General features: G+C 49.8%; 1 protein-coding gene across 1 annotated transcript; it reads right to left on the bottom strand.

The window, feature by feature from the left end:
- Positions 1-2786: 2786 nt before the first annotated feature.
- On the bottom strand, positions 2787-18936 carry EIF4A3 (eukaryotic translation initiation factor 4A3). The gene is made up of 12 exons (XM_073339969.1): positions 18691-18936; positions 17826-17898; positions 14642-14708; positions 12943-13005; positions 11569-11701; positions 8818-8898; positions 8249-8390; positions 6518-6656; positions 4753-4868; positions 3545-3652; positions 3336-3463; positions 2787-3032 (listed from the first exon to the last, which is right to left on the bottom strand). The coding sequence occupies exons 1-12, from the start codon at positions 18851-18853 to the stop codon at positions 3016-3018; spliced, it is 1230 nt and encodes a 409-aa protein (XP_073196070.1). The 5' UTR covers positions 18854-18936; the 3' UTR covers positions 2787-3015.
- Positions 18937-24317: the final 5381 nt, after the last annotated feature.

Genomic DNA, 24317 nt, shown 5'->3' with positions numbered 1-24317 from the left:
CAGTGCGACTGCCTCCCAAACAAAGTTAAGTGTCTCCCTACCTCTGAGCAGGCCACACCCCTCCTTGTCACTTCCTAGGGAGTGGCTTACACAGCTCCCTACTCAGCTTCAGTGAATCCCATTCTTTGGTGCCTGCTGCTCATGTGGAGTAAGCTGAGCACCTGAAATCACCTGCTTCTAAAGCTAGTCAAATATCAGCTCAACAGACGGATAAATGTGGGCATGCACTATAGGTGAAATAAAGTGGATTCCTGCTACAATCTCTATCCTTAATACAGTTGATTCATCCTCAGCTCTCATTAATTCTGCAACTTCCATTAATTTTAGATACTTTATTGGCTCTGAACAAATAGATTCTGAATGTGTGGCTGACACTAAGCATGTTCTAAAGACTGAACACTGGTGGTGGAAAAAGGTTGGCTGAGCCCCGCCCCCCCCTTGTCCTTGCCTAGAACTGACAGTAGCTGCCCTTTGCTCTGCAGCATTGTGCGTGCTTCCAGGCTCCTACTGAACTTATCAAAACACCTCTTGCCAGCAACAGAGGAGAGCAGGAAACCTCTTCAGCAGACTACACTAAAGTGTATTGCTATTCCTTTTGGATTGAGTGTTTGCACCTGTTTGTCACTGACAGTTTAAATTGGAATCCAAACCACCACCCTGACCCTGGCTGAGAATCAGAAGTGCTGAACTGCACCTGTTTCTCTGATGTCTGCATCAAGCTATGCCTCTTCCTCTTAAGTTGGGAGCAAAGCAAGGGAATCCCTACCTGGGATTTTTCTGATAGTTGTAGACTCTCTCAGAAGATGCTGATTTAGATTTAGCCAGCTGGCCAAGGAGTAAACCTTGCCATGCTTCTATAAACAGCCTCCTGAGGGTGAAGTGTGTTGTCCTGCTGTAAAAATCATTACTTCTAAACTAAAACGGATTCCTTTCTGAAAGGCTTAGAACAGCTCAGTAGGCTACCTTCTTCTCTCAAACACCAAGCCTGACTGCTGATGTGGATCCAGACTGTGCTGGGGGAGGACTGCAGTGTAGAACCAGTGTCAGAGACCCTCCTCCTGCCTCAGCTACACCAGCAAGGCTCATAGCAGTGATGGGTACCCTCAAGAACCTGAATGAGCAAAGGATACTGTCCCACAACAAAGTACAGTACTAAGCATTTTCTAGAACTTTATTTTCTAAAGAACTGTCCAGCTGTTCACTCACTAATCCTCACAGGACCCTTGTGGAGTAGGGGGGTAAGTATTACTCATTTTACAGATGAGGAAACACAGGTGAAGTGACTGTCCAATATCTGACACCACTGGCATGTTACAACTGACAACCACCTACCATTGTGCTGAATCAGCCAGACCTCCCTGCATGTCACCACCTATCTTATTTTGCACATTTGATGCTGGCTCTGAAAGAAGAGGACGACGACTTGTGGCACTTTTAGCAACTAACAAATTTGAGCATAAGTTTTTGTGACCTACAGCTCATGAAAGCTTACGCTCACCTAAAATGTGTTAAGCTCAAAGGTGCCCTAAGTCCTCCTTTCCTTTTTGCAGATATATATTAACATAACTGCTGCTCTGAAAGAGTAGTTCACTCCAACAAATTAGCTGTACTGGAAATAAGACTTGAAACTGAAATCCCAAACTTGACACTGGAGCTAGAGTTCAGCCTTTCACCTAACAGAACATAAAATCTGCTCATGGTAGTGATCAAGTGCCGTGCATTGAATAGGAAGTGCCCTTCCCCCTATGGAAATTGTTTCCAGACCATGGGAGCCAGCTGCTGGCTAGGTTTGGCCAGGGCAGTGAGATGACAATAGTAAATTCTGACCTGCTCACCAGCTCCTCCCCTCACCAAGGGAAGGAGGTAATTTTTTAAAGTTTGTCTTTAATAAGGGACCCCTGCCTTGTGATGTGTGGGGCTGCCAATTCTGCAACTCCTACCATGTTCCAGCCCCATTCATGTTAGAAGATTGGAGCTCCTGAAAGTTACCAGACATTTATTTTTAGCTGAATCAACAGAGGAACTGTGCAGTAAAAGAACTAGAGCCCCCTGAAGCTACTGTAATCCTTATTTTTTGTTACTGATAGAACTAACCTTCACGCTATCCAGGTTGGGTTTCTGTGACTATTCTTTTAATATACTTTTTTAAATAAATCATGCTTTTGCTCGGCTTACAGGTTTGCAGGGACTCCTGTAAATGTCAGACTAAGTGCTGACAAGCCCCCCATTCTCTTGCTCCATCCTGCCACTTCAACTTGCCCCTGCTGCTTTCAATAACCCCATGAATAAGGTTTGTCAGACTAAACACTGCAAGGAAACCTAGTTGTCTAGGTCAAGACATTCCCCTAACACCCTCTGCCCTTCAAAATCTAACTCCCAAGCAGTCATGTTGCTCTTACATTTGCTCCTGTTGAGCACTCCATAGTCTACCACCACTGACATGTCACTTCAGATAACCCTAACCTCACTGAGACAGATGTCCTCACATTGGGTCTGGTACAAAAGTAAACAGCTTGTGCAGTGAGCCACCATGAAGTTATCTTAATAACTAGTACTATTTGCTTTCCAAGAGTGGAAGAGTTCAGCCTCATGGTGGCTTTCTTTCCTTACACAAACCAGCCAGAACTTACAGGAATGTTACAACTGGAACAAACATGACTGGGAGGTTTGCCTATTATGTTGTCGAGGGGCCTCAGTACGTGACAGCTGTTGCCCTTTCATAATGCTGCATCCAGCTGTAACACACCCCTCTTTGGACCCAGTTATCAACTTACAGTGATCAGATGAAGAGTTTATGGTAAAATTTTAATTGAAAATAGTAGTTAGAATGGAAGTGAACACATTATTTACACAAATCCTAATTTGCAGATTACATCAAGAAAAGGGCAATGTTCCTCCAAGGGAACTTCAAAAATTTCACGGTTAAATAAAAATACCACATAAGACTGAGTCCTTGTAAAGTAAGTCTAAAATGGAGCTCTCCCCGTCTACTGGTCTTCAAGGTGTCTTGCTTCTTTAAATAAGATCAGCAACTGAATTAAGAGAGAGAACATAAGTTAAGCATATGCTGAACATGCTACAGATTCCAGCACACAGTAATGCAGCCAATGCACATAACTGCTTCAGCCTCTTCAGTGGAATACAAGCACCTGCCAGTCCACCAGGATTTGAGTTTACAAATGGCCAAAAACTTCAGTACAATAAAATTTAGTATTTTACATTTCCCTGTTTGATTGTTGTAATATTTTACATGGTGATCTACAACTAGGTTAGGAGGCAGCTGCCATTCTGCCCAGCTGAGCTAGGAGTCATATTTGGATGCACCCTACACTCACCGTTCATGGGCATCTCATCAATCTGGGTAGAGTAGTACTGTTCAATATCACGCAGGATACGGATGTCATCATTCTTTACAAAGTTGATGGCAACACCTTTTCGGCCATACCGACCTGATCTACCAATTCTGTTGAAGGAAAGGATCCAGGATTAGTTGACTGGGTAGTCATAGTTCAATCAGACTTAATAAAAGTAGCCGTTCCTGTACCTGTGTATATACAGTTCTCTGTTGTTGGGCAAGTCGTAGTTAATGATCAGGGACACCTGAGGAACGTCCAACCCCCTGGCCCAAACATCTGTAGAAATAAGCACGCGGCTGCCAAGAGAGAAGAGCGGAGTTATTACACTCATATCCCACAGGAAGGGCGTTGTGAAATGAGTTAGGGAGATATTGACAACCCTCTTCCTGCAGTGCACTGACATGCTGAGTGTCACTTAGCAGCTTTAGGAAACTAGTTAATAAGAAAACTGTTTCAAAGAGCTACAGTCAAACTCCAACTTTACGAACATGAATCTTATGACTGACCAGTTATACAAATCATTTTCCTGACAAAATACACATGGCATAACAAATGTGATGTTGATGGATAAGTTGACACCCCTTGACACTAAATGGCTTTGCAGTGCTTCGAAGGACAAAGTGATGCAGTGCACCTGCTGCAACTTCCACACTGGAGCTACTACAATTGAGGTATTCAATTTTGCAAACTCCTCGATCCCCTATTAGTTCATCAAACAGGGGTTCTACTGTAATCAAACTGCTCACGCCAGCCCCTTGATGACAGGACAGCTGGTGAGAAGCTCATTTTGATATTCAGCAGATGGAATGAGTCATTTCATGTTCTGCCACTTCAGCAGGAGGCTCCTTCTTCTAGTTCTTCAACAGGGGGAACCAGCTATGTGCTTCCTCCAGGGAGGACTCAGCAGAATACACAAGAAACTAGAGCTTTTAGGGTCGGGGAAGATGGGGGCTAAAAACCTCCAGTACCAAGTATCACATTCAACAGCAGCTGCCTGGTATGGCACAGTCAGAGGCAACTCCTTCCACATGCTGAGAAATGAAGCTCAATCTCTGCAGCTTTCTCCAGCTCCCACCTACTCTTAATAAATACCATGAGCTCATTCTACTTCTAACATCACAGTTCTCCACCCAGCCTATGCAGAGGTCCCCCACCCTGAGGTGCTATGGAAGAGCAGTCCAGTGATCTCAGTGAGAGTCTCAGAACTTATATTTTTATCTTATAGCTTATTCTAGAATCACCAGAAATGAGGGTGAAAAGGTGAAGGGGGCTTTCAGGGCAGAGATGCAGAAGGACAGATATTGAAGGCATAGTTCAGCCAGTCTTCCATAGGACACTGGGGAATCCTGGTCTCTTGCTGTAACACCATACACAGAAGAGTATTTAAGTCACTTGCCTTGCCCCAGATCTGAACTCCTTCATGATGGATTCCCTCTCCTTCTGTGGCATATCACCATGCATTGAGGACACCGTGAAGTTGGCTTCTCTCATCTTCTCCGTTAGCCAGTCTACCTGCACACACAAACAGGTAGTGAGGGTTAGTTCTGTCCATGTACTATCATGCTCTTTGTTCCTGAAATAAGGGTTTGCTAGCCATGCTTGAAGAAGCACCCTCTTATGGAGCTTTCATGAAAAAGCACAGATGTTAGAGGGAGCTACAAGACATCTCCATGGCTGCTTCTGAAGATTAGACTTTCAGGAGGAAAAAGCAGTCAGCATCCTGCCTGTGGAACATGAAGCATTTCCGTTATTTATGGAGCACGGACCCAATGCAAGGTTCAGTGAATTCGATCCTAGCAACAGTGGATCACTGCATTTGAACTAACACCTGCAAGACTCCTACTAGCTAATAAGTAACAGCCAGGACTAACTCCACATGGGGACAGCTGGATCCCCTTCAATATACTTGCCTGGGCATTAAAACCATCCAGGGAGAGAGACAGCTGATCCAGAAAGAGCAAGCTCCACTATTCCTAAACATCCATGAGTGACAGCTCAAGCTGTCCCTATACATCAGGAGGGGGATCCAAACCTAGCAGTGGGCTTGCCTGTGTGATAGAAAAAGTTGTATTTTTCTCTCCCAACCCCCATGTATGGATTAAGTGAATTTCCTCCCGGGGTTCAGTTTTGTTTTTAATAGTCCCAAGGGGACTATGGATCTCTACTTGCTAGTCAATTTTATTGTTCTAAACAGGCAACTCCACCTCTGATTGCAATTTTCTTAGTGGACAGGATGGCAATATGACAGCACATAACTGGTTAGTGACTAGCTCACTAGAAACCCAGCACCAGGTTAGCATGTCTCAAACAGGCACCCAGTGCCATTTGATTCTAGTTCCATAAGCTTCTAGCTGAACAGTCTCAAATCAGGGCACAAAATCTCTCTTCCAATTGGTTCTACTGCCCATTACATGCTGCCTTTAGTCAATATCAAGTCACGGTTCATGTTGGTTAGTTAAAAGACTGGCTAGGTAGTTCAACAGCAACATGATTTACAATTCCACTGTAACTGGCTGCTGCAGGTAAATTAGTTGACACTTCCCAGGCCAGGTTTGGGTGGGCAGGGAGGACAATGCTCCTCCTCTCTTTTCAGCAGCCTTCACTGCCCAGGGCTCATCCCACCCAACACACCTGAGCCAGGAGGCTTGATCACTGTAACCAAGGGCCAGCAGGCATGACAGAGAGAGTAGATTGTAAGTCCAGAAGAGACCACTGTGATCATCTAGTCTGACCTGCATAGCACAGGCCACAGACCATCCCCACAATTCCTGTTTAGATGTTTTTTAAAAGATTGGCTCTAGTCCAGTCTTGATTTAAAAAATGGTTAGTGGTGGAAAATCCTCCAGACCCCTCAGCAGATTCTCCCTACTTCTACTAGGAACAACCTGGAAAGAAGCTGTTAGAAGAGGGATCCTAACCCGTGAGTGGAATTTTCTTTGGCATATCCACTCAAGGCTTTTGTTATTAAAAGTCAATCGCCAGGAGCAGAAGGCTGCAGTTTAAAGTAAGAGAAACTGCAGAGATTAACAGTTCCCAAGGCTAACAGTTGGCCTCTAGTCTTCAGTCTCACATTATTAGATTCTGATAACTCTGACAGGCCAGGGAACAACACAGCTACCACTAAAGAAGTAAACATGAACACTGATTCGTAGCTGCCATACCTTCCTCTTGGTGTTACAGAAGATGACAGCCTGCGTGATAGTGAGTGTGTCGTACAGATCGCACAGTGTATCAAACTTCCACTCTTCCCTTTCCACGGCCACAAAAAACTGTTTGATTCCTTCCAGAGTTAATTCATCACTGCAGATAGAAAAAAGCCATCGTGTCTTTTAATAGACAGACACTTCAGGGCAATCTGTAAGCCAATACATTTCAGCCTGCAACCACGCTGAACAGAGTTCATACTACTGTCACATACACTGTGAACTGCTGATATTTTATTTACACAAGGTCCTACATGCACATGGTGCTTTAAAAAGCAGACAGAGGGAGACCCTGCCTGGAAGTTCCATTAAGGCTCTGACTGCAAGCTGTTCCATGTGAGAGGGCTGTGTGCATGTGCTGAACCCCAGTGAAGGGCTAAATGAGTCTGCATGTGTTGACCAACTTGTGGGATTGGGGCCTAAATCAACAGGAAGCAGTGATGCAGGGGAGGCTAAGGGTCATGCACCCACTTATGTGGAGTGATGCGCACAACCTAAGGGTTATGCGGATTTGGGGAATGGTTCATGTAATGGTTAATGGTTCAGACGTGTTCTCTGGGAAGCGTGCTTTGAGGATGGACGTAAAGGTGACCCGCATGACAAAACTGAGCTTGTGCCCTGCGTGCACTACACACAGAGGACCCAAAAGGTGAGATTTTCAATGCTGCTGCTTTTGACCTTAGGAGTTCTGTCAGAAAGACGGGAAATCTAATGACAGGTTTCAGAGTAGCAGCCATGTTAGTCTGTATTCGTAAAAAGAAAAGGAGGACTTGTGGCACCTCAGAGACTAACACATTTATTTGAGCATAAGCTTTCGTGAGCTACAGCTCACTTCATCGGATGCATCACGAAAGCTAATGCTCAAATAAATGTGTTAGTCTCTAAGGTGCCACAAGTCTTCCTTTTCTTTTTGGAAATCTAATGCGATCATGACATCACAAGAGAGATGGCTAAGCAAGGGGAAGGACCCATTACTTATCCTGCTTAAAACTCTGGTTTTGTTGCCACACATAGAACTCCAATGTATAATGGGAATTTGGGACAAGAGAGATCTGTTTAAGATCCAAACACCCCATCCCCTTTGGTTATGATGTGAAAGCTGAGACATATCAGACCTCACCTCCCCCAAAAGTCTTCCAGCAAAACCCAGGAAGCCCAAATTGAGCTTTCCAGGTATTTCCAAGGTGCAACACTTTTTAGACCTACCTCACACATTATAAGATGTGAGAGGAGGCATCAAAATATCTTCTGGGTCACCTCTATAGGAGGAGCAAGAGGTGGCAGGGCGGAGGTGAAGAAGGGATCTCTAGGAGGGCACTGCATGGGAGAAGGCCATGAAAAAGCAGCAGAAGTGGTCTGGGGAGCAGAGTAGGGAGCTACCAGCCAGGCTGGAGGGAAGCTACAGAGTTCTATGAAGGAGAGATGTTTGCTGCAGAACAAAACTATCCCAAGTTTTAGCACAGAAGGTTTGCAAGCTGCTTGGCAAACAGCACCAAACTAGAAGAAACATCTGAATGGGCTTTGCTCTTTAAACCAAGTTTACAGCCTTAACCAGTCCCTTTCTAGTCCAACAATGAAGGTATCTGAAGCAATCAATCACTTACAGAGGAAGACTAATTCCAGAGACTGACAAGAGCCCAACTTCTGGTGGAACTCGACAGCGGCTTTTCTCGTGGGAGCATCACTCACCGTTTAACCAAGATGCGGATTGGGTCAGTCATGAATTTATTGGTCATCTCCAGGATTTCATGAGGCAAGGTAGCACTGATTAGAACCACCTGAGTAGCTGGGGGCAGGTATCTGTACACATCATAAATCTGTTCTTTAAAACCTGACAAAGCAAACCAAATAGCACAGCAGTGTTAATGTTTGTGTTTTCTGTGAAAACCTTGTTCTTACACTGACTCTGGAATTCAAAATTAAGGTTACACTTAAAGACAAACATTAGAAAGTAGTGAATTCACAGCTAAAGTCACCCAAACAACTTCAACTCTATCTTATCCCCCACGCTGCAAAACCACTGAACCCCACAGAAAATGGAGATTGTTTGAGGCTTTGCTGACTACTAGTTCCAGGGGTGTGCGTTCTTCCTAAGGGATCTCTCGCTGTATCAGATTAGGTGTAGCAAGTACAGCCACAGGGCTACTGAAGTTCTAAGCAGCTACATTACACGCCCTTTGGTAACAGGATTCCCAGTGCTGTGCACACTAGAGCATGAGGTGGAGGAAGGAGAAAGGCGTGCAGAGGGTATTTCTTACCTTTATTGAGCATCTCATCAGCTTCATCCAAAACCAACATTTTGATGGCACGAGTCCTTAAACTTCGACGACGAATCATATCTGCAAGATTCCAGTTCAGTATCATGAAAGTTTCCAGCTACACAGATACTTGCAACACTCCCTGACCGCCACCATCAGACAGTTCTACTGATCTATGCATTCCACTGGGGCAGCGATTCTCTCCATATTATTGCCCCATATTCATGTGGCAACCTAGGAAGGCCAGGGTGCTTGCAGTCCTGACACCACTTTGCAAGCCCCAGAAATCATACACAGTATACTTTAATTTATCCAAATAAAATCTGTGTCCCTCACACTATTTGGATAGTTGGGAGTTCAGATAATCGAAAGGACAGCCTCTCACCCCAACCCTCCCAGGGCTCTCCCTTGCAGAGGAAACAGATGGATAGGGTACAGATTTCACTGTTGTCACTACACATGTGCAGTAACAGCAAAGCAGCAGACTCCCTAGCAGCTGGGCTCCTTCTGTGGTTGCTCAGTTTGGTGTGCGCCCCAGCACTGGATCCTGCATGCTGCCCAAGGAGCAGCATAGAGGCTGTGCCAATGAGGGAGCTGGGCACTTCGGTGCTGCATCTGCCAGGGCCAGAGCTACGGCATTAACCAGGTGAGAAGAGCAACTCTGCAGCAGAGTCACAGAATATCAGGGTTGGAAGGGACCTCAGGAGGTCACCTAGTCCAACCCCCTGCTCAAAGCGGGGCCAATCCCCAATTTTTGCCCCAGATCCCTAAATGGCCCCCTCAAGGATTGAATCACAACCCTGGGTTTAGCAGGCCAATGCTCAAACCACTGAGCTATCCCTCCCCCCCGCCCCAAAAAAAAAACAAAACTGTCACACAGAATGGCCCCCCTCAAGGATTGAACTCATATCCCTGGGTTTAGCAGGCCAATGCTCAACCCACTAAGCTATCCCTCCCTCTCCACTAAGCTGTCCCTCCCTCCCAGAGGTGCAAGATGGTGGCGAGGGGGGAGAAGGTGGGGATGTGCGAATAGGCACTTGGACCTGGGTGGCAGGGGGTTTCACTGGAGGGCTGCATGCCAGCAGGAGGCAGAGTGGCTAACTGGGGGGGTTGTATGCAGGCCGGGGTGTTGGGGACAAGGACGGGATTTGGATAATGTGGAAATCTGGATAATAGGGTTTTGAATAAACAAGAGTATATTGTATTCGGGGTTGGCTCCTCACATGCCAGTTAAGGGACCAAAGACGGGGGGAAAAATTCAGAATTCCAAGCCCCAGGACACAACTTGCTATCTGAGGCAAGGAAGATAGGACAGGTGAGTTGCAGCCATTTGCATAACACCAGTGAGACAGCAGGATACGGGGGGACTTCAGCTGAAAAGAGAGATGTGCATATCCTTTGGAAACTGCTGCACAAGAAACCAATCACACGGATCCAGGTTTCGTTCCTATTTCTGGATGGCTCAGAATAGCCCCTGGTCCCGTGATATGGAAGCCTTTCACTATTACCATGTGGGTCAATCCAGACCAGGAGGGTAGTTACCAACTAATTCCCATTTTGTGGAATATGAAGACTGGCTCCATGTTAAAATCACAGGGTTAGGAGGGACCGCCAGGGTCATCTAGTCTAACCCCCTGCCAAGATGCAGGATTTGTTGTGTCTAAACCATCCAGGACAAATGGCTACCCAGCCTCCTTTTGAAAACCTCCAGGGATGGAGCTTCCACAACCTCCTAGGCAGTCTGTTCCACTGTTCTTACAGTTAGGAAGCGTTTCCTGAGATTTAATCTAAATCTGCAGTGCTTAAGTTTGAACCCACTGCCATTTGTCCTGCCCCCTGTGACAAGAGAGAACAGCTTTTCTTCATTTTTTTTATGGTAGCCTTTCAAGTCTGCTACCATGTCCACCCCTTAATCTCCTCTTTTCCAAACTAAACATATCGATACGTTATAAATACAACCAGAACTGACACTTGTTGCCAGGCTTAGAGAGTCCAAGGACTGAACAGGAGGGCTATTCAGCCCAGGAGATAAGTCAGCACTAAGGTACATTGGCAGGGCAGTGTGAGAAGCCTGTACTGCTGCTGCCCATGCCGTGCCATGCCTGCACTGTTAAAGGAACTGAGTCTCCAATACTGTCATCCAGGCCCCTTTCAGTAGCCGTAAAAATCGAAGTTATTATAGAGAAGCCAGAAAACAACGCTGCATTGGCATGCTGGGCTAGCCAAAAGGGGAGGATTGGTAGCTAGTTTCAAGTGGAAATATATCGCTGAGAACTTTTTACAAACCACAAAAAGGATTCAGACAATTTTTAATCTAGTCAATTAAAAAACAATTGTGTAGCTTCAGCTCCTATCCCTCCCCCGAGCCTCATACCCATTTCTGGGGGTACGCAATAACATTTTCCTCGTAAATTATTCTCTGCCTTGTTGCTGTGCAAATACCACACAAACAGGAAACCGATTATTCAGGGAAGTGAAATTGACTATACATGATAAACTGAAAACAACTACAAAATGATCTCTCTCTCCAATTCTTTCCGCAGGAGTGATCTTAGAAGTTACTATTAATGGTTGGTAAAAGTTAGGGTGTTTAGGTTTACAGTGTCCCTTTAAATGGAGTTTTCATACCACTTACATTCGCAGGAGCAGAACAATCCCTTAAACATGAAGTATACAAAATTTATCCTGAATAATTATGTGTATCTTAGGTATTAAGCCAGATATGGCATAGCTAGCCAGTGACCTCCTTACCGAACACACGGCCTGGTGTGCCAGCAACGACATGTTGTCCGTAATCCAATTTCCGGATATCTTCACCAACATTTGTGCCTCCAATACAGGCATGACACTGTACATTCATGTAGTCACCAAGAGCAAGAAGGCCCTGTGTCACATCAGCATAGAAGAAATATTTAGACAGTTTACAATAGCACCACTTAAACTATTTGCAATGAGATCCCTAGACAGATCCCTCCCTGTTTGCAGCACCCTGCTATTTATATGCAGATCTTTCCACATCACACACCTTTCTGCCCCCTGCTCCAGCCTGTAGTGTTATTCCTGTGCTTTCTCTGTAAAGCAAGAGTGGGAAAGGGAGGACTGCTGTCATGTCTTTAGGCATCTTTGGAGACACAATCCTCTAAGTCATATAAGTGGATCCAGTGAATTCATGGGTTGCTTTCATGGGAAAGGTGGAAAGAAGATGGCCATGTCGGTCTTCCAGTGACACTTTGTATGCAGAAATAGCAGCACAGACACAAACCTCCCGCACTGATAAGGGAGTTTCAGGACCATGGGCAGGAACATAGTATCTCCATGATTAATCTAATTCCCTCAACATTTAAATTAGAGTTGGTAGGTCAAATCACAAGTGTCTGAAAATTTGCAGCTGAATTTAAACAGAGGAATTGCAATCTGTATCAATAAGGCAACACTTTATCTGATTATGGCATTTCTAGCTATGTATGAGTTTCTCAATCACAGGACACACCGTGGGATTTTTTGAAGTTCCAACAAAGAGAAAATGCTATGGTGCCACATTCCAAAAATCCAGGATAAAAAGCTACAGCATCAAGGCAAAGGTTTCAACCCACTCCACTGGACATCTTCTAAACCCGCAATCTCCCACCCAGACTGGACAGAAAAGATGAATAAATTCAGCTTCACAACACCGTCAAGAGATCTGCACACATCACAGCTGTGTTTACAGAAGGATCACTACAATGCCAAAAAGTTAACTGTTGTACCATGTGAGCATGATAAGAAGAGGAACAACCAACACGGTACAGTCAGAGAGTCTAACATTAAGAGCGCCAACAGTACCTCAGCAAGCAACAAAATATGTACTTTTGGGCTAATCAAGAGTTATTCCTATGGAATATCAGTAAACCAGTAGTATTATCAATTTGTTACTATACTTAATACAGTATTAGATACAGTAACAAGTATATGTGCCACCACTTCATTTTCTCTGGAGGAAAATAATCACTGCAAATTGACAAAATTCTAAAAAGTCCCCAACTGTTCTAGTAACACTTGGAACTTACCAACATCTGTAAAACACTGGAAAGAGCTTACAGGCATGAAGAATGTGTTCAAAAGTTTGGCTGCTTCAAATGTTCTTACCTTTTGAATCTGTACTGCCAACTCTCTTGTTGGTGCTAAGATCAATGCCTGGGTTTCACGAACCTGAATGAAACAATAGACAAATTAAACAAGTCCAATATCACCCAAACATAACAGGGGCAGTGGATCCCAAAGGGCTTGGAAATGACAGAAACCAAGAAGGATTCAGCATAGATGCTAGTACAAAATGCGTAAGGGTCAATCAACGCATCTGGGAAGTTGCTCCTGCTCGAACCCACTCACACGAGAATACCTCCCTGCATAAATCACATTCAACAGTATCATCCAGCAGCATGTTTCACTCCACGGGCTTGTTTTTCATTATGCTAGCTACAACCAGACACTCAGTCCTACTTTCTGAAAACTACTAATTATGAATGTTGCTTGCACATGAATATGATGGTGTGCCCTCCCAATACCTGCCCTGAAAGGCAGGCCAGAGGGGCCAATTAATCTATGAGGTTGCAAGCTGGGGGGAATTAAGACAGAAGCCTTAATTAGAAGAAGCTCACTTGTGCAGGAACCAGAAGAGCCTATATAAACCAGAGAGCTGACAGTGGGGGCTGCTGGGAAAGGCTGCAGTCACTCCCTAAGAAGAGGGAGGAGTGTTTGCAATCTGTGGAGATGGGTAATTCACAGCTGCTCCCTGCGGGGAGGGAGTTGGGAGGCTGGCAAACCCAGAGAGGGGAAGCAGCAAGGAACAGCCTTCACTGCTGATGAGAGGGCTGCCCCAGATTCCCCTACCAGCTGCTGAGGAAGTGGCACCAGCTGGCCAGGAAGACTGCCTGAGCCCATTTGTCAAGAGAGACTTTGCTACCCCAGCACGAGGAAACAAAGATAGTGACCTGGCCAAACGGTGAAGTTGCAGAGAGGAGGCTGCGGTTCCTGGGGCAAGAGGACAATGGGAGAGACACCGCTACAGGAGGGCGCAACACCTGGAGGAGGTGCCACCAGCGGTGAGTGGACTTCCCATGAAAGATGGAAACAATTTATCAGATGATTTTCTCAGGTATAATTTTACTAGTCAAAAATCAAAGAGATGAAAATTTAAATCTCTTCCACTGGGAACACTGAAAATTTTAAGTAAACATCCCATAAAATTAAATTTAGCATTTGGAAAATGTGAATTTATTTTAAAGTTACTAGACTGCAGGGAGCTGCGAAAGGAAGAATCAGACTCATAAATGAAGCCAGACTGTAAAGGGACTATTGGTCTCTTTATAATTGCTTGATCGTTTACTTCAGTATTTACAGAATGTAAATGTGAGCATTTGGGGAAGGCGGGGCTGATAATGAAAAATCAGCTTTATTGTGATGAAATTTCAGTATTTTTCCCTTAAAGAACCTCCTTAGGCCACAATTCTCTAAGTCACATGAGTGGATCCAATGAATTCATGGGTTGCTTGCATGGGAAAGGTGGAAAGAAGATGGCCACGTCTGTCTTCCAGTGACGCCTATTAAAATATAGGAATACAGCCAAGTAGACCTCAAGAGTTAAATTTCTGCAGAAGTGGATTTAAGCCAAAATCTGACTAAATTAAATTTGACAAATTCTATTGCCTATGGTTAGAAGATTTCAGTTTAAAGCTTCACTCATCCAGTTGTAATCTTAACAATAAATGCATATAAATTATTAAATCTATTTAAAAAGTTTATTTTAAAATTGTAAAATGTAGTCTATTTAAGTGCTGAAAGTTACCTGAATATCTAAACACTGTAGAACAGAGATGCAAAATGTTGCTGTTTTGCCTGTTCCAGATTGTGACCTGAAAAGATAAAGCATTTAAGAATCTATTTCTGGAGAACACACCCAGCTAATTTTAACATTCCCCAAAACAAAATAGTTAACTTTTCTGCTCATCCTTTAATAGTCAATTTTACAATTAACAATGTTAATTTTTAACAATGTACCTTACAAAATTTTAGCTAACAGTTGTCATTTGCATAATGAAAAAACCTTGTTTGACACTAGTAAATCCCCAGCTCTGGAACCCCCAGTCTCCAAACTAAGAGACTATTCGCCTGTGATGACGACTCGGGAATGATTTTGCTTCTTTGAAAAACAGGTCATAAAGAAGCAGGGAGAGGGGTTGGTAAAGGTGTTTTCTGCTTGTATTTTACCTTAGATCTCTCCAAGAATATCAAGTCTGCTTCTCCGGCTTAGCTAGACGACTTTCCTGAGAGTCTTAGAGTATGTTTACTGGGAGCTCACATCTCAACTGAGCGCATGTCTACATGCGCAGCTGTACTGCTGCAGTGCGTCTGGTGAAGACACTCTACTTCGATCACCTCCACGAACAGCAGAAGCTATGTTGGTGGGAAAAGCTCTCCCTCCGATGTAGCGCTGGGCACACGAATGCTTACGTCGATGTAACAGTTGCTCGGGGGCAGCTTATTCACACCCCTGAGTGACATAAGTTATGCCAACCGACTGTAGAGTAGACATAGCCTAAAGGTGTAGTGCTAGATCTTTATCCAACCCCTGTATTCAAATAGTCACTGAAGTCAAACAGGTGTTAACCCATGACTAAAAATCTCTACACTGCTCCACTTCCACCCTCTACACTTGCAATGTCGCTATTTCCCTAGTTCCAGCTATCCCAGGCACTAGTTTGGGACAACAGAGAAATGTCCCACCACTGGTTAACGGTTCAGGTCCACTGACATTAGCAATGCTAAGAACCTGCCACTGTTTTAACAAGTTGATTCAGCCTGCTCTGAACAGGGTTCTAGGATAGTGTTTAAAAACACTGGCAGCCAATCCCAGGGCTCCCACTGTTGCTTACTCCATGGAAGAACCACTGCAAGCAACAGTGGAAGATTTTCAGATGGTTTCCTAGTGTAGATAGGGCTAAGTCTTTTATGGCAGAAAAAAATCCCAGATTTCTAAATGAAAACAAGCAGCAGCAGATTTTATAAAACCCTTCGACACTCTCCCCTGACAAAGGAGCAAACATCCGGCACAAGCCCAATTCTCTCTCCTTTTGGAATGTCATCTTCAGCCACTAGATAGACATGGCTGACAATAGAGGTCTACCAGAAGGCCCAGCTAGACTGTTACTCAGATACAGATGAACACAACTTGGGAGCTTATCTACAGGAGGTCACACCACACAACACTTGTTATAGAATTGTAGCATGCTTTCTGTAATGGGTGTAGTAAATAGTATAGCCTTTCTACATGAGCTCCCAAGCTGTTGTCAACCCTGCTTAGGGGCTGCTTAGATAGGGTTCTGTCAAAGCTATGGAAGTGACTCACGATTGACAATGAGGGTCAGCCAGAGAGCCTATTACAGGCAAGAACTTGAATCCTGAGATTGACTTTCACGATGCTAGCTCATAACCAATATGGGCTAGCACTGGCATATTAGGTAAAACCAAGGTTTCAGCTACAAAAACATCTCATCAGATTTTAAAACCAGTAAACTTGTTTGAAGTTTTAGGAAAGTTCATCAGTGTAGACAAGTGTACACAATTTCCCATGGTAGACAGGGCTAGATATGTTACTTAGGCCCAATCCTGCAAACTTTTGCATACACATTTAAATGAATACATAAACATTTGCCAGATCTGTGCTTTAATAAGTTCTACATTAGACCACTCAAGTTTCAGCAGTGTGAACAAAAATTTTAAAAATTTTAAATTATTTAAATGATTAAGATTTAAAAAAAAAAACTGTTTAAAATAAAATCTGAACTTAATGTAAAATGTTAAGACCTAAGCTTACTATAATCTTTTAGGTTTCAGAGTAACAGCCGTGTTAGTCTGTATTTGCAAAAAGAAAAGGAGGCCTTGTGGCACCTTAGAGACTAACCAATTTATTTGAGCATAAGCTTTCGTGAGCTTGTATCCAATGAATTGAGCTGTAACCCACGAAAGCTTATGCTCAAATAAATTAGTCTCTAAGGTGCCACAAGGACTCCTTTTCTTTTTATAATCTTTTAAAACATTTAAATAAAAAACTGCTGAATCCAAGAGCCTCTAGCAAAAACTTTGAGTTAAAGACCGCTCTTCTATAAAAAGAGAATCGGGGGAGAGGGAAATTAACATTTGAGGTCAAGCTTTATAAATATGGCACAATACATCATGTACTAAGGGCTTATTTTATTAATAAAAATTGATTTTATATGCTGTTTAAATTCCAGTTACCATCCTAATGCAGCCTGACAAACCATGAGCAAAATGTTAATTATGTAGTAAATAAGCAATAGAGCATTCACCATATTTTACACACTGAAAATGTATAATCCTAAAATATAACTCTATATAAAGACTGCAAAAAAAAAAAAGGTCCAGGTAGTTTAGTGGGCACTCACATTAACATCTGAAAACACGCTGTCTGCAGAAAACCACACAATCACAAATAAGGGCTAGATCCCGAAAATGGATCAGTACAGACACAAGTACACCAGGGCAGATCCATTGGCAGAATCTAACCCTTATTTTCCCCCAACGCTTGTCTTATCAAGAAATGGCAGCAGTCATTGTAGGGACAACAGGTACTCAAGGCGATAGCACGTGCATCTCTTGCACTGCTTTCCTTTTAGCAGAAGGATGATAAAATGAGAAGCAGTGAACTATTACGGGGGGGAGGGGGAACGACATTTCAGCTGCGCTCACATCTAGCCCAATGCTGGTTTTGAACTCTGCTTGGGTGCAGCATTTTTTTAAGGTTGTAGGTGGTGAATTTTCTTTCATGCAATCACAGCCAACAAGAAGTTGTTGGTGATAGCTCATTCTTGAAACCTTGACCATTTAAGGTTTGTTTAATACCATTATTTTAAAAAACTCGGAGGCCCTTGGAAAGATGAGCTAAGTCGCTAACCACCTTTTTAAAAGCAAAGCGCCTCCATTCTCCTCCTTCAGCGCGCCATTCCACTTACTGTGCAATCACGTCCCTTCCTTTGATAATCTGTTTGATCGCCCTCTGCTGAATAGCTGACGGTTTCTCAAAGCCTGCAATGGGGTTTGAGAGAGAGGCACCTTACAGCGCTGCCCGCGAGCGGCGAGGGGGCCACGCGCCCGGCGGCTGCTGACGGGAAGGGGCAACGTTCAGCCCAGGGACCCGCCGCGCCGAGCAGACGCGTGCCCGGTGGAAGCGGCTTCACGCCAGCCCGGCGGGCGGCGAGCCGAACCCGCGCGAGGGGGAGCCGGCCCCGGCCGCACCACGCCCGTTGTCACGGAGCCCGGGCCGGCCGGCCAGCGCCGCGCCGCGCCCGCCGGGGGACCGGCCCGGAGAGGCGCCGCCGAGCCGCGGACACGCTCCCGGCGCCCACGCTCGGCCCCACTTTGCGCGACGGCTCCGCGCCCGCCGGGAGCGCGCGGAAGGGCGGGAGCGCGGCCAGCGGCCACGCGCGCGGAGCCCCGGGGACCCCCCCTCCCCCACAGCGGGGACCGGCAAGGGAGAGCCAGGCCCGCGGGGCCCTGGGGGAGCGCCTCGCACGGCCCGGCCCCGGCCCCCCCCGGCCCCGGCCCCTCCGGCCCCCCAGGCCCCGGCCCCTCCGGCCCCGGCCCCCCCGGCCCCCCAGGCCCCGGCCCCCCCGGCCCCGGCCCCCCCGGCCCCCCAGGCCCCGGCCCCTCCGGCCCCGGCCCCCCCGGCCCTCCGGCCCCCCAGGCCCCGGCCCCCCCGGCCCCTCCGGCCCCGGCCCCTCCGGCCCCCCCGGCCCCGGCCCCTCCGGCCCCCCAGGCCCCGGCCCCTCCGGCCCCCCAGGCCCCGGCCCCTCCGGCCCCCCAGGCCCCGGCCCGCACCGTAGGCGTAGATGCCGCGCAGCAGGTCCTCGCGCAGCCCCATGGTGTCGAAGGTGGGGGTCACGTCCACCTCCTCGCTGGTCTCGAACTCCACCTTGGTCATGTCCTCCTCCTTCAGCAGCCGCTTGCGGGCCGAGCCCGCCGCGCCTGCCGCGCCCGACATGGCCGCCCCGGCTCCGCGACTCCGGCCGCGCCGCCACACGATCGCCGCGCGATGCGCCTGCGCCGCGTCAGCTCCGCGCGCCGCCCCACGTGACAGGGGAGCGCGCGCCTGGCTCCGGAACGGGCCCTTCCCCCCGCCAACCTGCGGGGCTAGCTCCTCCCCTCCGGGGCTGCCCTGCCCTGACGCCACGGGCCTGGCTCCTCCCCCCACGTAGAGCTGGCTCCGCCCCCACCCTGCTGCTAAGGGCGCCCCTCCTCTACCCCAGGGGCTGGCTCCGCCCTCACCCTGCTGCTAGGGCCGCCCCTCCTCTACCCCAGGGGCTGGCTCCGCCCCCACCCTGCTGCTAGGGCCGCCCCTCCTCTACCCCAGGGGCTGGCTCCGCCCCCACCCTGCTGCTAGGGCCGCCCCTCCTCTACCCCAGGGGCTGGCTCCGCCCCCACTCTGCTGCTAGGGCCGCCCCTCCTCTACCCCAGGGGGCTGGCTCCGCCCCCACTCTGCTGCTAGGGCCGCCCCTCCTCTACCCCAGGGGGCTGGCTCCGCCCCCACTCTGCTGCTAGGGCCGCCCCTCCTCTACCCCAGGGGCTGGCTCCGCCCCCACCCTGCTGCTAGGGCCGCCCCTCCTCTACCCCAGGGGCTGGCTCCGCCCCCACCCTGCTGCTAGGGCCGCCCCTCCTCTACCCCAGGGGCTGGCTCCGCCCCCACTCTGCTGCTAGGGCCGCCCCTCCTCTACCCCAGGGGGCTGGCTCCGCCCCCACTCTGCTGCTAGGGCCGCCCCTCCTCTACCCCAGGGGGCTGGCTCCGCCCCCACTCTGCTGCTAGGGCCGCCCCTCCTCTACCCCAGGGGCTGGCTCCGCCCCACCCTGCTACTAGGGCCGCCCCTCCTCTACCCCAGGGGGCTGGCTCCGCCCCCACCCTGCTACTAGGGCCGCCCCTCCTCTACCCCAGGGGCTGGCTCCGCCCCCACCCTGCTGCTAGGGCCGCCCCTCCTCTACCCCAGGGGGCTGGCTCCGCCCCCACTCTGCTGCTAGGGCCGCCCCTCCTCTACCCCAGGGGGCTGACTCCGCCCCCACCCTGCTGCTAGGGCCGCCCCTCCTCTACCCCAGGGGGCTGGCTCCGCCCCCACCCTGCTGCTAGGGCCGCCCCTCCTCTACCCCAGGGGCTGGCTCCGCCCCCACCCTGCTGCTAGAGCCGCCCCTCCTCTACCCCAGGGGCTGGCTCCGCCCCCACTCTGCTGCTAGGGCCGCCCCTCCTCTACCCCAGGGGCTGGCTCCGCCCCCACTCTGCTGCTAGGGCCGCCCCTCCTCCACCCCAGGGGGCTGGCTCCGCCCCCACTCTGCTGCGAGGGCCGCCCCTCCTCTACCCCAGGGGGCTGGCTCCGCCCCCACCCTGCTGCTAGGGCCGCCCCTCCTCTACCCCAGGGGCTGGCTCCGCCCCCACCCTGCTGCTAGGGCCGCCCCTCCTCTACCCCAGGGGCTGGCTCCGCCCCCACTCTGCTGCTAGGGCCGCCCCTCCTCTACCCCAGGGGGCTGGCTCCGCCCCCACTCTGCTGCTAGGGCCGCCCCTCCTCTACCCCAGGGGGCTGGCTCCGCCCCCACTCTGCTGCTAGGGCCGCCCCTCCTCTACCCCAGGGGGCTGGCTCCGCCCCCACTCTGCTGCTAGGGCCGCCCCTCCTCTACCCCAGGGGGCTGGCTCCGCCCCCACCCTGCTGCTAGGGCCGCCCCTCCTCTACCCCAGGGGCTGGCTCCGCCCCCACCCTGCTGCTAGGGCCGCCCCTCCTCTACCCCAGGGGGCTGGCTCCGCCCCCACTCTGCTGCTAGGGCCGCCCCTCCTCTACCCCAGGGGGCTGACTCCGCCCCCACCCTGCTGCTAGGGCCGCCCCTCCTCTACCCCAGGGGGCTGGCTCCGCCCCCACCCTGCTGCTAGGGCCGCCCCTCCTCTACCCCAGGGGGCTGACTCCGCCCTCACCCTGCTGCTAGGGCCGCCCCTCCTCTACCCCAGGGGCTGGCTCCGCCCCCACCCTGCTGCTAGGGCCGCCCCTCCTCTACCCCAGGGGCTGGCTCCGCCCCCACTCTGCTGCTAGGGCCGCCCCTCCTCTACCCCAGGGGGCTGGCTCCGCCCCCACCCTGCTGCGAGGGCCGCCCCTCCTCTACCCCAGGGGGCTGGCTCCGCCCCCACCCTGCTGCTAGGGCCGCCCCTCCTCTACCCCAGGGGCTGGCTCCGCCCCCACCCTGCTGCTAGAGCCGCCCCTCCTCTACCCCAGGGGCTGGCTCCGCCCCCACTCTGCTGCTAGGGCCGCCCCTCCTCTACCCCAGGGGCTGGCTCCGCCCCCACTCTGCTGCTAGGGCCGCCCCTCCTCCACCCCAGGGGGCTGGCTCCGCCCCCACTCTGCTGCTAGGGCCGCCCCTCCTCTACCCCAGGGGGCTGGCTCCGCCCCCACCCTGCTGCTAGGGCCGCCCCTCCTCTACCCCAGGGGCTGGCTCCGCCCCCACCCTGCTACTAGGGCCGCCCCTCCTCTACCCCAGGGGCTGGCTCCGCCCCCACCCTGCTGCTAGGGCCGCCCCTCCTCTACCCCAGGGGGCTGGCTCCGCCCCCACCCTGCTGCTAGGGCCGCCCCTCCTCTACCCCAGGGGCTGGCTCCGCCCCCACTCTGCTGCTAGGGCCGCCCCTCCTCCACCCCAGGGGGCTGGCTCCGCCCCCACCCTGCTGCTAGGGCCGCCCCTCCTCTACCCCAGGGGCTGGCTCCGCCCCCACCCTGCTGCTAGGGCCGCCCCTCCTCTACCCCAGGGGCTGGCTCCGCCCCCACTCTGCTGCTAGGGCCGCCCCTCCTCCACCCCAGGGGGCTGGCTCCGCCCCCACCCTGCTGCTAGGGCCGCCCCTCCTCTACCCCAGGGGCTGGCTCCGCCCCCACTCTGCTGCTAGGGCCGCCCCTCCTCTACTCCAGGGGCTGGCTCCGCCCCCACTCTGCTGCTAGGGCCGCCCCTCCTCCACCCCAGGGGGCTGGCTCCGCCCCCACCCTGCTGCTAGGGCCGCCCCTCCTCTACCCCAGGGGCTGGCTCTTTCCCCCGCTATGGGGCTGAGGCTCCCGCGTTGCAGCCCTGTGCATTGCTGTGCACTCCCCACTCGCAGCATGCATGCCCCTAACCAGGGTCTCTGAGTCCCTGCGGTTGCCGCAGGCACGTGGCCTGAGTGCGAGGAACCCCTGGCCCCCCTCCCTCTCTCACTGCTGCCCCGTGGGGGGCTCTGCGGCTGGCACAGCGGCAGTCACTGCTGTACAGTGCCTGTTGTGGGGTGCAGGCTGCTATTTCTAACTGTTGTGCTTGTCACGGAGATGCTCTAAGCTGATGGGCTCTCCCCTCATCTTAATAACGCCTGTCTCTGCGAGAGGCGATAGCTATGTCGTGAGGAGAAGCTCTCCTGCTGACGTAGTGCTGTCTACACTAGTGCTTACACCCCTGAGTGACATCAATTACACTGAAGTAACCTATGGTGTAGACAAGGTCTTTCTCTTTTTCCCCAAGAGGTGACCCATCTAATTTCCCTACTGCATGCCATCTGCACAATAGATCCAGTTATACAGTCAGAGCTGATTTGCTCAGAATTTATGGGACATCCAAACATGAATAAAGAGAGGTTCCGATAATTGGAAGAACTACTAAGGCCTTGATCTTGCAAATACAAATCACTATGTTAACTCAGTAGGACGAATTTATGCCTGGATTGATTTATCAGCCTAAATATTTGCAGGCTTGGAGTTTTAGAGATTCACAGCAAATAACACAACTGTACCTAGCATCTCTATAGTCAAAGGACTGCTCAGATCCTATGTGGGTGGGTGGATAGGAATGATCATCACCCCATTTTACTGATATGAACATAAAAACAGCCATACTGGGTCAGACCAGTGGTCCATCTATCCCAGTAGCCTGTCTTCCTGTGCTTGCCAACTCTCCAGGATTGTCCTGGAGTCCCAGCAATTAAAGATGACTCTTCAATTAAAGATTATGTCATGTAATGAAACCTCCAGGAATACGTGCAACCAAAATTGGCAACCCCGGGCCAATGCTGGATACTTCAGAGGGAATGAACAGAACAGGGCAATTATCAAGTGATTCATCCTCTGTCATCCAGTCCCAGCATCTGGCAGTCAGAGGCTTACACTCAGAGCATGGGAGTTGCATTCCTGACTATCTTGGCTAATAGCCCTCGGGGCAACTATCCTCTAGTTATCTAAATTCTTTTTTGAATCCAGGTATAGTTTTGGCCTTCACAACATCCCCTGGCAATGAGTTCCACACATTGACTGTGTGTTGTGTAAATAAATATTTCCCTATGTTTGTTTTAATGGGGAACCTGGAATGGAAAAGTGAAGGCTACATAGTAATTCAGTGGCAAGCTCCAAGGTAAAGGCCTGCTCTGCTCTACAGTAAGGGATTGTCTACACTTGAAATGCTAGAGCAGCACAGCTGCAGCACCCCAGTGTAGACACTCAGCTCTGATCTACACTAAAAGTTTAGGCCAACCCCAACATCACTCAGGGATGTGAAAAATCCACAGCCTTGAGCAATGCAGTTAAGCTGACCCCTGGGGCACACAGTAATTAGTTGACAGAAGATTCTCCTGTTGTCATAGGTAACCCATCTCCCCAAGAGGTAGTAGCTAGGTTGATGGATTTCTTGTGCTGATAGTTTTCTTGATGTACTGAGATATTGCATCCATTTCTTATTCATCATAGCAAAATATCACACTGAATATCACTGCTACTCTATATAACTCATTTTAAATTGGTATCCTCCCAGAGGATACTTAGGTGTGTGGATTTTTCACATGCCTGAGCTACCTAGTTTGGTTGACTTAACTTTTGAGTGTAAACCTGGTCTGAGTGCTCCTTGAACTCAGGAGTGACTGAGGCCATGTCTACACTACAAAATTAAGTCGACCTAACTTACGTTGGCATACAGCCGCCACTGTAACTACATCGCTTGTGCGTGTCTACACTTTGCTCTTTGTGTCAGTAGTGCGTATCCTCCTCAGGAACGCTTGTATCGATTGTATTCTCATTGTGAGACAGCTCCTGAAAGCCACGAACAGTCATTGACATGAGCAATGCAGTGTCTGGACTGATACTGCATCGACCAAATCCATTGACCTTGACGGCTGGTGTAGGTGGAGTTATTAAGTTGGGTAGTGGGGCAGTCACATCAGGGGGAGCAAAATTTAAGGTCAGGTTTACACTACCACTTACTTTGGTATAACTTACATCACTCAGGGGTGTGACTAAGCTGCGCACCGAGTGACGCAAGTTACACCGAACTAAGTGCCGGTATGGACAGCGCTATGGCGGTGGGAGAGCTTCTCCTGCCGACACAGCTACTGCCTGTCCGGGATGTGGATTTGTTATGTCAGTGGGCGTGCTCTCTCCCCTGGCAGCATAGAGCGTCTTCACCAGAGACGACGCTACAGTGGC

The sequence above is a fragment of the Lepidochelys kempii genome, chromosome 3 (assembly GCF_965140285.1).
Source record: "Lepidochelys kempii isolate rLepKem1 chromosome 3, rLepKem1.hap1, whole genome shotgun sequence".
NCBI classification, from domain to species: Eukaryota; Metazoa; Chordata; order Testudines; family Cheloniidae; genus Lepidochelys; species Lepidochelys kempii.
This window is presented reverse-complemented; position numbering and strand designations above follow the sequence as displayed.

Coding starts and splice junctions, on each gene's coding strand:
- EIF4A3 (XM_073339969.1), bottom strand. CDS start 18,853: ATGTCGGGCGCGGCAGGCGCGGCGGGCTCGGCCCGCAAGCGGCTGCTG. Junction 8,391..8,817: donor TGATGAGATGCTCAATAAAG/GTAAGAAATACC, acceptor TTGCTTTGTCAG/GTTTTAAAGAACAGATTTAT. Junction 3,653..4,752: donor GAGTTCAGATCTGGGGCAAG/GCAAGTGACTTA, acceptor CTCTCTTGGCAG/CCGCGTGCTTATTTCTACAG.